We start from the raw sequence: 14,942 nt of genomic DNA, 5'->3' as shown, positions 1-14,942 counted from the left end.
CATAATCGTATTAATAAAATATCTGGAAGGAACCGTTTTCTAACAATGTTTTTTTATTTTTGTTGTGATTATTTTCGGCCGCTAACTTTAATTCTACCTTTTTTCAAAACTAAAATGAGGTTACTGGACACTTGAAGCGTTGATCGAAAGCTCTCAACGTGCGTAATAACATGCCACAAAATACTGGAGAGGTTCGTATTTGCTATTTGCAACATGTCGTTTTTCTCATTTTATTACAAAAAAAAAATACACCGCTTTCATTAAATCGGGCGTGGCTCCTAGACTAGTTGAGGTTAGTTAGCAGTTGCAGCTTTAGTAGAAAGCATTTAATATCCAGTGTTATTTTATGGAAAGACCTGAAGAGGTTCGCATTTCCATGTTGGTGTTTTTTTTTTTTCATTTTAGTTTCGAAGTTTTATATGCTGCTTGTTTTAATCTGGTGTAGCTGGCAATAATTCTCTTGCTTCACCAGACGTTCAGGTTGAATACTTGTCCCTAAATATAAACTAGTTTGTGTCATACTAACTACTAAATATAAACTAGTTTGTATCATATATCAACTAGTGTGTGTGTGTTTTTGTCAGTCTTATGACCTCACAAATGCAAATAATAACTCAAACTTCTTAATTGGGTTGGGTTATAATCAGCCGCTAACTTTTGGCCGCTTACTTCACACCGGTATCTAGTAGTAACATCTTGGTAAAGCAGCCAGGAGCGTCTCCTCAGAAGGGAACTACTCAGTGATTAATGACATCGATTTGAAATTTGGTGCGGAAGTGTTGTTTAGATAACAATGAATTACAGTCAACCAAAAGTAATCAGCAAAAAAAACTAAAACTTATTGGGTAGGTATCTCGTAAAAAATTGCAATGGGATAGGCATAAAATCTCGAAATGACAAGCGCTAGACTTAAATTCATAAAATTTTGCACAGCTGTTTTTAATACAAGGTCAATGATAACTATGATGTAATTTTTGGGATTACCCATGAGAATTCAGTAAAATCTCGGAATTAATTAAACTGTCAGATTACGCGTGCGAAGCCGCGGGTAATATAAACAAACGAACGCTGCCAGCCGGCGCCCAAGCACCCGATGTACTCTTCCCGCGCTCGCCATTCGCGCGAAGTACGTTTCGTGGTAGTTTTTTTTCAAATAATGAGAATCCGTGGATGAAAATGACACAAATTATGAATAGTGTTTTTTTACACCGTTAATAATCAAAACACGTAAACTCTAACAACTTGAATTTTCTTTTGTGGATTTACAGGGTATTGTATTTAAAAAAATTAATATCTATAAATATCGTGGATGAATTTGACACAAAATATTTTGGATAACAGATATCAGTATTTTAAAACGTCTGACATCTTTAAACAAACTGTAATATTCTTTTAGAGTTAGTTGGGCGACATGTTAGGTACTGGTTAAAAATTAGGATTCCCGTGGATGGATATGACACAAAATGCCTATGTACATCAGTTACTGCTCAGATATTAATAAGAAAGTAAATTTTCGTCTTTTATTTTTTTCGTCCAATACTAATGGAAAACACTAATACCTAAATTTCTACTTATGCAGGCACCAAAATGACACAATTTTTTGTATTAGGTTGGGCAAATGCTCCGGAAGCTATATGCGAAAAGAAACAACTTTAATATTTTTGAAGCCTCAAAACGTAGTCCTACGGGTCTAATATGATCGGGCACGTATTTGAATATCGAAATTTAAAATATCTAAAGCTAAAACGTCGACGGTCAAAATATCGAAAATCAGAATATCGAACGATCATAAGGTCGAAATTCAAAATGTCGAAAGTATAAATTATCGAATGCAAAAATTTGGAAAATCCTAAAATCGACGGATAAAATATCGAAAATTGAAATTTCGAACGATTCTAAGGTCGAAATTCTAAATATCGAATGTCTATAATACCGAAGCCCTCTCACACACACACACACACGCACTGTTACCTCCGCGGCGTACTGCAGCCGGTGCGCGGGCAGCCGGCGCTGATGGCGCGGCACGCGTCGCACGCGCCGCTGTCTCTCTCGCACACACACGCACTGTTACCTCCGCGGCGTACTGCAGCCGGTGCGCGGGGCAGCCGGCGCTGATGGCGCGGCACGCGTCGCACGCGCCGCTGTCTCTCTCGCACACACACACGCACTGTTACCTCCGCGGCGTACTGCAGCCGGTGCGCGGGCAGCCGGCGCTGATGGCGCGGCACGCGTCGCACGCGCCGCTGTCTCTCTCGCACACACACACGCACTGTTACCTCCGCGGCGTACTGCAGCCGGTGCGCGGGGCAGCCGGCGCTGATGGCGCGGCACGCGTCGCACGCGCCGCTGTCTCTCTCGCACACACACACGCACTGTTACCTCCGCGGCGTACTGCAGCCGGTGCGCGGGCAGCCGGCGCTGATGGCGCGGCACGCGTCGCACGCGCCGCTGTCTCTCTCGCACACACACACGCACTGTTACCTCCGCGGCGTACTGCAGCCGGTGCGCGGGGCAGCCGGCGCTGATGGCGCGGCACGCGTCGCACGCGCCGCTGTCTCTCTCGCACACACACACGCACTGTTACCTCCGCGGCGTACTGCAGCCGGTGCGCGGGGCAGCCGGCGCTGATGGCGCGGCACGCGTCGCACGCGCCGCTGTCTCTCTCGCACACACACACGCACTGTTACCTCCGCGGCGTACTGCAGCCGGTGCGCGGGGCAGCCGGCGCTGATGGCGCGGCACGCGTCGCACGCGCCGCTGTCTCTCTCGCACACACACACGCACTGTTACCTCCGCGGCGTACTGCAGCCGGTGCGCGGGGCAGCCGCGCTGATGGCGCGGCACGCGTCGCACGCGCCGCTGTCTCTCTCGCACACACACACGCACTGTTACCTCCGCGGCGTACTGCAGCCGGTGCGCGGGGCAGCCGGCGCTGATGGCGCGGCACGCGTCGCACGCGCCGCTGTCTCTCTCGCACACACACACGCACTGTTACCTCCGCGGCGTACTGCAGCCGGTGCGCGGGGCAGCCGGCGCTGATGGCGCGGCACGCGTCGCACGCGCCGCTGTCTCTCTCGCACACACACACGCACTGTTACCTCCGCGGCGTACTGCAGCCGGTGCGCGGGGCAGCCGGCGCTGATGGCGCGGCACGCGTCGCACGCGCCGCTGTCTCTCTCGCACACACACACGCACTGTTACCTCCGCGGCGTACTGCAGCCGGTGCGCGGGGCAGCCGGCGCTGATGGCGCGGCACGCGTCGCACGCGCCGCTGTCTCTCTCGCACACACACACGCACTGTTACCTCCGCGGCGTACTGCAGCCGGTGCGCGGGGCAGCCGGCGCTGATGGCGCGGCACGCGTCGCACGCGCCGCTGTCTCTCTCGCACACACACACGCACTGTTACCTCCGCGGCGTACTGCAGCCGGTGCGCGGGGCAGCCGGCGCTGATGGCGCGGCACGCGTCGCACGCGCCGCTGTCTCTCTCGCACACACACACGCACTGTTACCTCCGCGGCGTACTGCAGCCGGTGCGCGGGGCAGCCGGCGCTGATGGCGCGGCACGCGTCGCACGCGCCGCTGTCTCTCTCGCACACACACACGCACTGTTACCTCCGCGGCGTACTGCAGCCGGTGCGCGGGGCAGCCGGCGCTGATGGCGCGGCACGCGTCGCACGCGCCGCTGTCTCTCTCGCACACACACACGCACTGTTACCTCCGCGGCGTACTGCAGCCGGTGCGCGGGGCAGCCGGCGCTGATGGCGCGGCACGCGTCGCACGCGCCGCTGTCTCTCTCGCACACACACACGCACTGTTACCTCCGCGGCGTACTGCAGCCGGTGCGCGGGGCAGCCGGCGCTGATGGCGCGGCACGCGTCGCACGCGCCGCTGTCTCTCTCGCACACACACACGCACTGTTACCTCCGCGGCGTACTGCAGCCGGTGCGCGGGGCAGCCGGCGCTGATGGCGCGGCACGCGTCGCACGCGCCGCTGTCTCTCTCGCACACACACGCACTGTTACCTCCGCGGCGTACTGCAGCCGGTGCGCGGGGCAGCCGGCGCTGATGGCGCGGCACGCGTCGCACGCGCCGCTGTCTCTCTCGCACACACACGCACTGTTACCTCCGCGGCGTACTGCAGCCGGTGCGCGGGGCAGCCGGCGCTGATGGCGCGGCACGCGTCGCACGCGCCGCTGTCTCTCTCGCACACACACGCACTGTTACCTCCGCGGCGTACTGCAGCCGGTGCGCGGGGCAGCCGGCGCTGATGGCGCGGCACGCGTCGCACGCGCCGCTGTCTCTCTCGCACACACACACGCACTGTTACCTCCGCGGCGTACTGCAGCCGGTGCGCGGGGCAGCCGGCGCTGATGGCGCGGCACGCGTCGCACGCGCCGCTGTCTCTCTCGCACACACACACGCACTGTTACCTCCGCGGCGTACTGCAGCCGGTGCGCGGGGCAGCCGGCGCTGATGGCGCGGCACGCGTCGCACGCGCCGCTGTCTCTCTCGCACACACACACGCACTGTTACCTCCGCGGCGTACTGCAGCCGGTGCGCGGGGCAGCCGGCGCTGATGGCGCGGCACGCGTCGCACGCGCCGCTGTCTCTCTCGCACACACACACGCACTGTTACCTCCGCGGCGTACTGCAGCCGGTGCGCGGGGCAGCCGGCGCTGATGGCGCGGCACGCGTCGCACGCGCCGCTGTCTCTCTCGCACACACACACGCACTGTTACCTCCGCGGCGTACTGCAGCCGGTGCGCGGGGCAGCCGGCGCTGATGGCGCGGCACGCGTCGCACGCGCCGCTGTCTCTCTCGCACACACACACGCACTGTTACCTCCGCGGCGTACTGCAGCCGGTGCGCGGGGCAGCCGGCGCTGATGGCGCGGCACGCGTCGCACGCGCCGCTGTCTCTCTCGCACACACACACGCACTGTTACCTCCGCGGCGTACTGCAGCCGGTGCGCGGGGCAGCCGGCGCTGATGGCGCGGCACGCGTCGCACGCGCCGCTGTCTCTCTCGCACACACACACGCACTGTTACCTCCGCGGCGTACTGCAGCCGGTGCGCGGGGCAGCCGGCGCTGATGGCGCGGCACGCGTCGCACGCGCCGCTGTCTCTCTCGCACACACACACGCACTGTTACCTCCGCGGCGTACTGCAGCCGGTGCGCGGGGCAGCCGGCGCTGATGGCGCGGCACGCGTCGCACGCGCCGCTGTCTCTCTCGCACACACACACGCACTGTTACCTCCGCGGCGTACTGCAGCCGGTGCGCGGGGCAGCCGGCGCTGATGGCGCGGCACGCGTCGCACGCGCCGCTGTCTCTCTCGCACACACACACGCACTGTTACCTCCGCGGCGTACTGCAGCCGGTGCGCGGGGCAGCCGGCGCTGATGGCGCGGCACGCGTCGCACGCGCCGCTGTCTCTCTCGCACACACACACGCACTGTTACCTCCGCGGCGTACTGCAGCCGGTGCGCGGGGCAGCCGGCGCTGATGGCGCGGCACGCGTCGCACGCGCCGCTGTCTCTCTCGCACACACACACGCACTGTTACCTCCGCGGCGTACTGCAGCCGGTGCGCGGGGCAGCCGGCGCTGATGGCGCGGCACGCGTCGCACGCGCCGCTGTCTCTCTCGCACACACACACGCACTGTTACCTCCGCGGCGTACTGCAGCCGGTGCGCGGGGCAGCCGGCGCTGATGGCGCGGCACGCGTCGCACGCGCCGCTGTCTCTCTCGCACACACACACGCACTGTTACCTCCGCGGCGTACTGCAGCCGGTGCGCGGGGCAGCCGGCGCTGATGGCGCGGCACGCGTCGCACGCGCCGCTGTCTCTCTCGCACACACACACGCACTGTTACCTCCGCGGCGTACTGCAGCCGGTGCGCGGGGCAGCCGGCGCTGATGGCGCGGCACGCGTCGCACGCGCCGCTGTCTCTCTCGCACACACACACGCACTGTTACCTCCGCGGCGTACTGCAGCCGGTGCGCGGGGCAGCCGGCGCTGATGGCGCGGCACGCGTCGCACGCGCCGCTGTCTCTCTCGCACACACACACGCACTGTTACCTCCGCGGCGTACTGCAGCCGGTGCGCGGGGCAGCCGGCGCTGATGGCGCGGCACGCGTCGCACGCGCCGCTGTCTCTCTCGCACACACACACGCACTGTTACCTCCGCGGCGTACTGCAGCCGGTGCGCGGGGCAGCCGGCGCTGATGGCGCGGCACGCGTCGCACGCGCCGCTGTCTCTCTCGCACACACACACGCACTGTTACCTCCGCGGCGTACTGCAGCCGGTGCGCGGGGCAGCCGGCGCTGATGGCGCGGCACGCGTCGCACGCGCCGCTGTCTCTCTCGCACACACACACGCACTGTTACCTCCGCGGCGTACTGCAGCCGGTGCGCGGGGCAGCCGGCGCTGATGGCGCGGCACGCGTCGCACGCGCCGCTGTCTCTCTCGCACACACACACGCACTGTTACCTCCGCGGCGTACTGCAGCCGGTGCGCGGGGCAGCCGGCGCTGATGGCGCGGCACGCGTCGCACGCGCCGCTGTCTCTCTCGCACACACACACGCACTGTTACCTCCGCGGCGTACTGCAGCCGGTGCGCGGGGCAGCCGGCGCTGATGGCGCGGCACGCGTCGCACGCGCCGCTGTCTCTCTCGCACACACACACGCACTGTTACCTCCGCGGCGTACTGCAGCCGGTGCGCGGGGCAGCCGGCGCTGATGGCGCGGCACGCGTCGCACGCGCCGCTGTCTCTCTCGCACACACACACGCACTGTTACCTCCGCGGCGTACTGCAGCCGGTGCGCGGGGCAGCCGGCGCTGATGGCGCGGCACGCGTCGCACGCGCCGCTGTCTCTCTCGCACACACACACGCACTGTTACCTCCGCGGCGTACTGCAGCCGGTGCGCGGGGCAGCCGGCGCTGATGGCGCGGCACGCGTCGCACGCGCCGCTGTCTCTCTCGCACACACACACGCACTGTTACCTCCGCGGCGTACTGCAGCCGGTGCGCGGGGCAGCCGGCGCTGATGGCGCGGCACGCGTCGCACGCGCCGCTGTCTCTCTCGCACACACACACGCACTGTTACCTCCGCGGCGTACTGCAGCCGGTGCGCGGGGCAGCCGGCGCTGATGGCGCGGCACGCGTCGCACGCGCCGCTGTCTCTCTCGCACACACACACGCACTGTTACCTCCGCGGCGTACTGCAGCCGGTGCGCGGGGCAGCCGGCGCTGATGGCGCGGCACGCGTCGCACGCGCCGTTGTCCTCACTCGCCCACAGCCACATTGCACACAACTGCAATACAAACAATAACAATGTTTACAACTTCAAATAGGTAACACAGGCATTCGCGTGACATTGCAGCAACAGTAGTCTCGACTATACCGGACTCTTGATATCATTCCGGAATACTGCCAAGAGCGCAGTCAGCGGTATCGGCAATTTTTGAAAAAATATTATTTTTTCTTTTACAAATATACAAATTTACTCGCAAATGTTATGAAAAACATTGTATGTCGCACGGGCGGTACTAGAATTACGAACATCGACTCATTAAAGCCTCAGTCTAATAGAATCCCGTTCGTAATTCCTCACTTACCGCCCTTAAGACACAATGTACTATTTACTTACCCCAGACAAGCACCCGCTGCTCTGACACACATCAATAACATGGCAGCCCCAGTCGAAGCAATATATAAACTTCTTCCCATTCAGTTTGCACAGTCTCCCGCATACTTCGTTGCACAGCAACTCAGTGTCCAATGACCTTTGCTGAGCTCGCAGCGTAAGGGGCGGGAGGGGGGCAGAACTTTGTATACGGGCCCACGCGCCCGCCCCCACCCCCTGGAGGGGGGCGTAGCCCGCGCCGTGAGCGGTTAAGTGAAGAGCTACGTGGTAGCCTGATATACAATCATCTGGAAATGGAAAATTGCGGTCATACGTTAGCAAACCTAATATCCCTTACATGGGGAACTTCTTCGGGAACAGTTTCTGCAATGCACCAAATATTACAGGGACATTATTACAGAAATATTTAAAGTTTTTCAAGAACATTTGTTTGAGGTTGACATTTGGTTGATTTTCAAGGAACAACGAGTCATAGACTTGACGTCATGTCCTGCCTTTTTTGACATAACGGTGGCTATTAACAGAGTCGGATCTGCAATTATTGTGCCAAAGTCAAATACACTGTTTTATAATGACTTTGACATAATAGTGTTAACAGTCACCGTTAATCTCGTATCGCACAGTATCGTTCGGCATAATTAAATTACCAACTCTAAGATTAAATCATAAATCTCAAAACAAATCGAAACCTACCTTCAGAATCGGTGGCGATAGAGGTGATCTCATCATCACTTTCCACAAAATACCTCGTGAAGAATTTACTGCACTGTGAATTCTCCGAATGCACCAAATATGGATCTTGAGCGTTCACTGGACATTCCGACAACGTCTTCGAAGTGTTGTCGTGAACCGCCACCGTTTTTAGAGAGCCATCATCCAACATCTCCATCACTCTGTATTCTGATTCGCTTTTGTCATCTGATTCTAACGAAGACAGACCTTGATCCTTCATATCCTCGCTCGTGGTCGGCGATGGAGGCCTACTTATCTGGTTATGTGCCCTTAATACCACACTTTCAACTGGCGGCGACTTCGGCCGCTTCACTTTGCTCGTGCAACCAGTAAAATACTTCCTGTTACTCCTTAACACTCTAAAAGGGACTATATTTTCGTTGTTGTCCTCTGAGAATTCATATTTCTTATCAGCTAAACGTCGTTTTCTAAAGATACTTAGTTTTTCACATTTAGTTTCGGTTTCTTCGACGAATTCGTAAGCTTTGTCTGCTATGATTCTGTGTGTTTCGTTGAATCTTGACATGCTTTCAGCAGGCCTCCGTCTAGGGGACCTGAGAGGGGGGCTTATTAATGTCCTAATAGAAGGGGAAGGGCCCTCCCACTCTTCAACTAAATTGTATGATATTGAAGCTGCTTGAATACATAATTCCTGGCCCATTACGTCGGGTAGCTGCACAGGTTTGGACATTTGGTAAGGCTCTTCTAAATCAGAGAAGTCTTCTAGAATGTTCTGTACAACTTTGTTCTGGTATTTAGGGGATTGGAAAACAGCTGATACGTCTGAAGCGGGCGTGCTGGGGTTTGTGTAGATGGAATTTGTTTCTTCCCTATCTAAAAATTTGTTGTCATCTATGTCCATAGGTTTGTCTTGGTCCGGTTGGACGAAGTCTATCTCTAGTATGTGGATGAAGTCTGTGTAGATGATGATTTGGTTGGAGTAAGCGAGTTGGACGACGGGCTCGTACACAGCAGAGTCAGATGTGCAGAAGAACTTTGTGTGTATTGCGAAGTTGTGTTCTAGGCATCTCTGGCCCCAGTTTTGACAATCTGGAATCGCATTAAATTAAATTATTTGGAAATATAATAATATTATGCTTTTCAGGAAAGGTCATTAAAAGACAACACCAATTGTCTCCTTAAAACTTGATAAAGTTAAGCAGGATGTGTGAAGATTTTAAGTGATAACAACGCAAGCATATTTACCTTCTTCCTTCATCATAGCTGCGCATTTCCTACAACCTAGCCTCGGGACGCCGATGACGCTGAGGTGAGACCTCTCTGTGCATGAGTCTCTGCAAAAAACATATAGTAGAACCATTTGATTTCTAACCCACTCTAGAACATTTTTACAGTAAATGTTATAGTGATTTTCCTTGTACTGTACGTAATGCAATATCACTGAGTGAAACTTTTTTGTGAAATGTTATAATGTGAATCAGAATACGGAATATGCATGGAACACAAAATTGTGATACGAAGCTGGAAAATAAAACGAAAACGGCGTAAAAATTGACAATATCTGTTGAATAATAATAGGAAGATACAAGCGAATGCAGTTTGCATTCCATCACTTTCTAGACGAATTTTATTTTAGTAAGGACTTTGTATGGTCCTTGTGTTGTGACATCATAGTTCATGTCGGATCTCTCTCTCTCTAATTCATTAATATATTTAAAAAAATCTTACATAACTTTATTTATATTTGAGCACTTTCCAATAGGTGAAATAGAGTTAATAGCTCTAATAAAAAAACATAATATAATAGACTGGTGTCAACACACTATAATGTTGTATTTTATTATCAGTGAATAAAGGCTATTTTTTTTTATTTAAGTATTTATTTAATATCATAGACTAGCCCTTACCCGCAACTTCGCTCCCGTGAAGCATTAGGAACCAGCTGAATTGAAATAGTGACATTGCTAGCGATTACGACAGGGACTCTAGCTCTCCTCGCTTTTCACTATTCATCACGGGTGAAACACCTGTCTAATCTCATAGAAGTTATTAAGCTTACGGTATCCCATAGACGACGAGCACGCCGGGGTTGTGTTTCCACTGCGCCATGGATATGGTGAGGCGGCTGTCCACTGCGTCCCCGCCGAACAACGGCGCGCGGTGCACAGAACGCACCACCTTGCCCGGCACCCACGACAGGAAATGAAGACTGGAACAAAAATTTGCACCATAAAGCTTTATCACAAATTAATCCCTGAATGGTTGTGATTTTGCCTGCAATAACGCCAATGCCAATTCCTATTCGACGACACACCCCTTAACCTTAAAGTCATTCTAAGCTTATGAAAGTCCTCGTTTTAAAAAAAAAAAAAAATCTCCCTATTTGTTAAAAACCAGAAGGGTATGGCACTTGTCCCACCGCCGACGATGAGCGAGAAGCGAGCAGAGCGAGTAACTAGAAACGAGTGGGCGAGCAGTGAAAAGCGAGTGTTCGAGCACGACGGGCGATTACTCGCTCCACTCGCTCGAGCCGGGTGGCCGCCAAGCTAACAGCGCTGAGCGAGTATCGCTGAGCTAGTTTTATAGCTCAGCGAGTTTTATAGCTCTTGTCGCTGCGACAAAAGATGTAAGAGCGAGTTCTCGCCGGCAGTGTGAACCGCCAGCGATCAACTATTAATATATATGTCTCTTTTACTCGCACTGGATCTTATATCTTTTGTTCGTTTCTTGAGCGAGAAAATAGTCGATAGCCAATCGTTTCCTCGCCGGCGCCGGCGGTGAGACAACTGCCTAAAGGAGACTGGCTGGTCATGGTGTATGTAATAATGTACAGTGTGACTCACGTGAATTTTGCGTTTTCTCTGAAGTAGACTTGCGAGCCATTGCTGTAGGTGAAGCTTAGGAGGTACTGGCCGCACTGAGAGAATCCCATGAAGACATGGTGGCTGAAATAGGACATGGGCACAATGTCCATGAGGCAGAAGCGCAGGCGCGGCGGGATGCGCTCGAACACACGCCGGCCCCGCTCCGAGCGGCGCGACGTGCATCCCAGGATCTTGAACAATCAAGGTTTAGTTAAGTAAGATTGCCTTCAGACTTCTTGCGGACGTGGCCACATTGCCATTTGATTCAGATATGCACTTCGAGTGTGTCGTTTGGGCGTACGCGTAATTTTCCATAAGGTACAATTTTCATTGTCAGAACAGTACAATACAATTTTAGTACTGTTCTGACTGTGAAAATTATAACTTTTTTTTTTTTTTTTTTTTTATTCAACTGGATGGCAAACAAGCAAGTGGGTCTCCTGATGGTAAGAGATCACCACCGCCCATAAACATCTGCAACACCAGGGGTATTGCAGACGCGTTGCCAACCTAGAGGCCTAAGATGGGATACCTCACGTGCCAGTAATTTCACCGGCTGTTTTACTCTCCATGCAGAAACACAACAGTGCAAGCACTGCTGCTTCACGGCGGGATTAGCGAGCAAGATGGTGGTAGCAATCTGGGCGGACCTTGCACAAGGTCCTACCACCTGCAACATGGCCACATTGCCATTTCATTCAAATATGCACATCGAGTGTGTCGTTTGGGCGTACGCGTAATTTTCCATAAGGTACAATTTTCATTGTCAGAACAGTACAATACGAATATGAATAAATGCTGCTTGTAATTTTTTTTTATTTTCCTCCAATATTTTAACGAGGCTTTAGCACACCAAATGTGACTATGTCAGCCTCATGGGGAGCCTCAGATATATACACCACACTACAGGCACTCTCCCTTGCACTGAAACCACGTCTCTGGATGCAAAGGCCCGTCCAATGAATCTGTAAATTCATGTTGCTTCTTCTGAAAGCGGTTGACTGAGAATTACATTTACACCTCTATTGAACAAGCCCATACTATCCAAATACCTGACTCTGATGTCCTTATTCTGATCACATTCCAAAAGAAAATGAATAAGGTCCTCAGCCTTATTACATCCCATACACAAAGGTGATTGTACAACTCTCATCAAATGTAAAAAACAATTAAGTGGAATGTGACCAGATAGAACACATAGTGCTGACACAAGAAGGCCCCTGGAAAGGCCGGCACAATCAAACCAGGGAACTTTAAATACCTTATTCTGCATGGTACCATACCAAATGCCCTTTGTCAACGATGCTGTACTAAAAAGTTCCTGCCATTTGGAAAAGCACTCCTCTTTAGCCAATTGCACTAATTCAGAATCATATGGCTTAGAAACACAATCAATCCCCCCTGTGACAGCCAGGCTAGCTATGTGCCTGCTCATTACCAGCTACCCCAACATGAGATGGAATCTATTGCAAAACAATATGGGTGTGGTTACATTGTGCTTGTAAATTAGAACAAAACTATGTTTGTATGGGGCTGCAAGCGTACAGGGGACTTTTAGCTACTCATTAGAGAACAGATAGTTGATAGCACATCAGACATTCACTTAGATCTCTTATGTTAGCAAATTCAATGATGGATGATTAATGAATATGGGATGGGAAACACAATGCTATGCAAGTAAATAATTATCTTCGCATTTAGCAGAGGTTAATATATGGATTGAAATTATATTAAATAGATTATTTTGCTTTAGACATGGTAAAATTGACCTTATAAATAGTGCTAATATGTGGTGACCTGTGTAAGTTTAACATTAGAATGCCAAATAATAGCTTTTTTATTGAGTTTTAATTTCCATCCAGTTATGTTTAACTAAAAACAATGTACTGGACTAAATATCAGCCAGGCTTGCCTCACACTTATATTACTCTAGTCAGGGCCAAATTAAGAGGTCTGCATGCTTTGGGGCAACCTGTAGAGTAACTATTAGAGGGCTAGGTGGTGCTGTGTACCGTGCAATGCACCTCACAGCTCTCATACTCTAGGAGCCTTCAGACCTAAACAATAAAAAAAAAACATATTGGTGCTTTTAAATGCCGACAATGTTAAAAATGAGATGGAAAACAAAATTTTCGGGGCCTAATTTATTTGTTGCCCTAGAGCCCTAGGTTGCCTAGCTATGCCACAGGGGTCAAAATAGACTGAAGGAATTGGAGATTTTTTAAACCTCAATTTTATTTTGAAGACCCTTGCCTTGTGGAGACCCAAGGCTTTTGCCCTGGATGCCCTCCTTTAATTCCAGCCCTAACCATACTGATCACTGCCACTTTTGGGGGTTGTGCACTACACAATAATTTATTAATATTTAATTAATGCTCATGACATTTGCAATTATATAAACAATCAATCTTCAAGTATCAATAATAGAACTTGTTTGTTTCAAATAACAGTTTTGAAATAGAAAGCTTACGTTGTTTCCAGTACCTAGAGCACTCATTACGCGTGAGTGTGACCTCCACCTTAGACTCCTTAAGTTATTCACTCAATAACAATAAACATAGTTTCAATCAAAAAATATAATAACAAACATACCCTGGTCGATGCTTAACCAGAATAGCACACAGCACCATTTAATTTGCTAAAGGTAACTCCAATACATTCATAAACTAGCTATAAAAAGCTATGCAAAAAAAATAAAGCGTTTAAATCGTGTAAACAACTAGATTAATCAAGCCTAGACTTACCTCCCTATGAAATAACTTATGAACAATATTATGACTATTTCCTGACATAGTTCTCGAAGCACTAACGCATGTTTTCTTCATATCATTTTCATTACTAAAAAAAGGTTTTTCTGATTTCTCACTCGGAGAAGAATCCATGTTTGTTTGATTGACTGAAATTTGACAATTCGTATTCGTATTTATAAAAAAAAATGTTGCCAAGAACCTTCTAAGAATAAACCCAACAAAACCTAAATTAAGAAAGGGATTATTAAAATGATTTTATTTATATTTCAGCATTTATTAATCATGTGTATTGTCTCTTAAACTGAAATCAATTAAATTTAGTTAATATTTTACGCATATTTAACAATGAAGAACAGACAATTAAATAACTCGCTTCGTAAACAAATTTCGATATTCGAAATTTAACCGCATTTCTAATGTTGCTACTATAATTTTAAGATATTACCGAACCACATCCGATCAAAATTAAATCAACTGCGGGGCTACCACGGGGCTACCTACGATATTCGAAAATCGAAGTTCGTGTCGTTCCGTCTCTCTGACACATACTATTTAAAAACGAACTTCGATTTTCAAATTTCGGAGTAGGCCCTCTGATTCGTGAGGTTTTACCGAGAACTGCGTAAAATTATCATGATGTTGAGCAAAACCCTAATAATATTTAATTAAAATTAATTCTTAAAACACTTTTTCAGAGATTGGAATATAAAGAAAGACATCAATGAGAAAAATCTTGCGAGACTGGGTAAAATAACTTTGCCTTTTTTTTATTTCGTGCTTTGTATAGGAGTCCTTTACATTCGTTTGACACGTGTCTTTACTTCCTGTAAAAGTCATCGGACTGTTTGCCAAGTTAAATCAGCTTGTTTATTGTTAACTTAATATTGTTTACCTTGTAATTTTCTCTCTGTGTACTTGTTTTGTGTACATTATCGCTCCCTATTGTGGTATATGTATTTTGTAGTGTATAATAAAGCGTCATTGC

The 14,942-nt window shown here is 51.0% G+C and overlaps 2 protein-coding genes across 2 annotated transcripts in view; both read right to left on the bottom strand.

Annotated features, from left to right (window-relative positions):
• The window catches only part of LOC141433730 (vacuolar protein sorting-associated protein 16 homolog), a 100,404-nt gene that overhangs the window by 17,945 nt on the left and 67,517 nt on the right, over positions 1-14,942 (bottom strand). The gene's annotated exons all lie outside the window — the stretch shown is intronic.
• Positions 7,213-14,089, bottom strand: LOC141433847 (uncharacterized; the record flags this gene model as incomplete). Its single annotated transcript, XM_074095946.1, is given in 7 exon segments — positions 7,213-7,317; positions 7,654-7,937; positions 8,344-9,432; positions 9,589-9,677; positions 10,403-10,552; positions 11,187-11,398; positions 13,952-14,089. Coding segments are annotated over 7 exon segments (2,067 nt in total), but the record flags the coding sequence as incomplete, so codon positions are not given.

Source organism: Choristoneura fumiferana, chromosome 12 (genome assembly GCF_025370935.1).
Source record: "Choristoneura fumiferana chromosome 12, NRCan_CFum_1, whole genome shotgun sequence".
Classification (NCBI taxonomy): Eukaryota; Metazoa; Arthropoda; class Insecta; order Lepidoptera; family Tortricidae; genus Choristoneura; species Choristoneura fumiferana.
The sequence above is the reverse complement of the archived record's forward strand: the minus strand, read 5'-3'. Positions and strand labels throughout refer to the sequence as shown.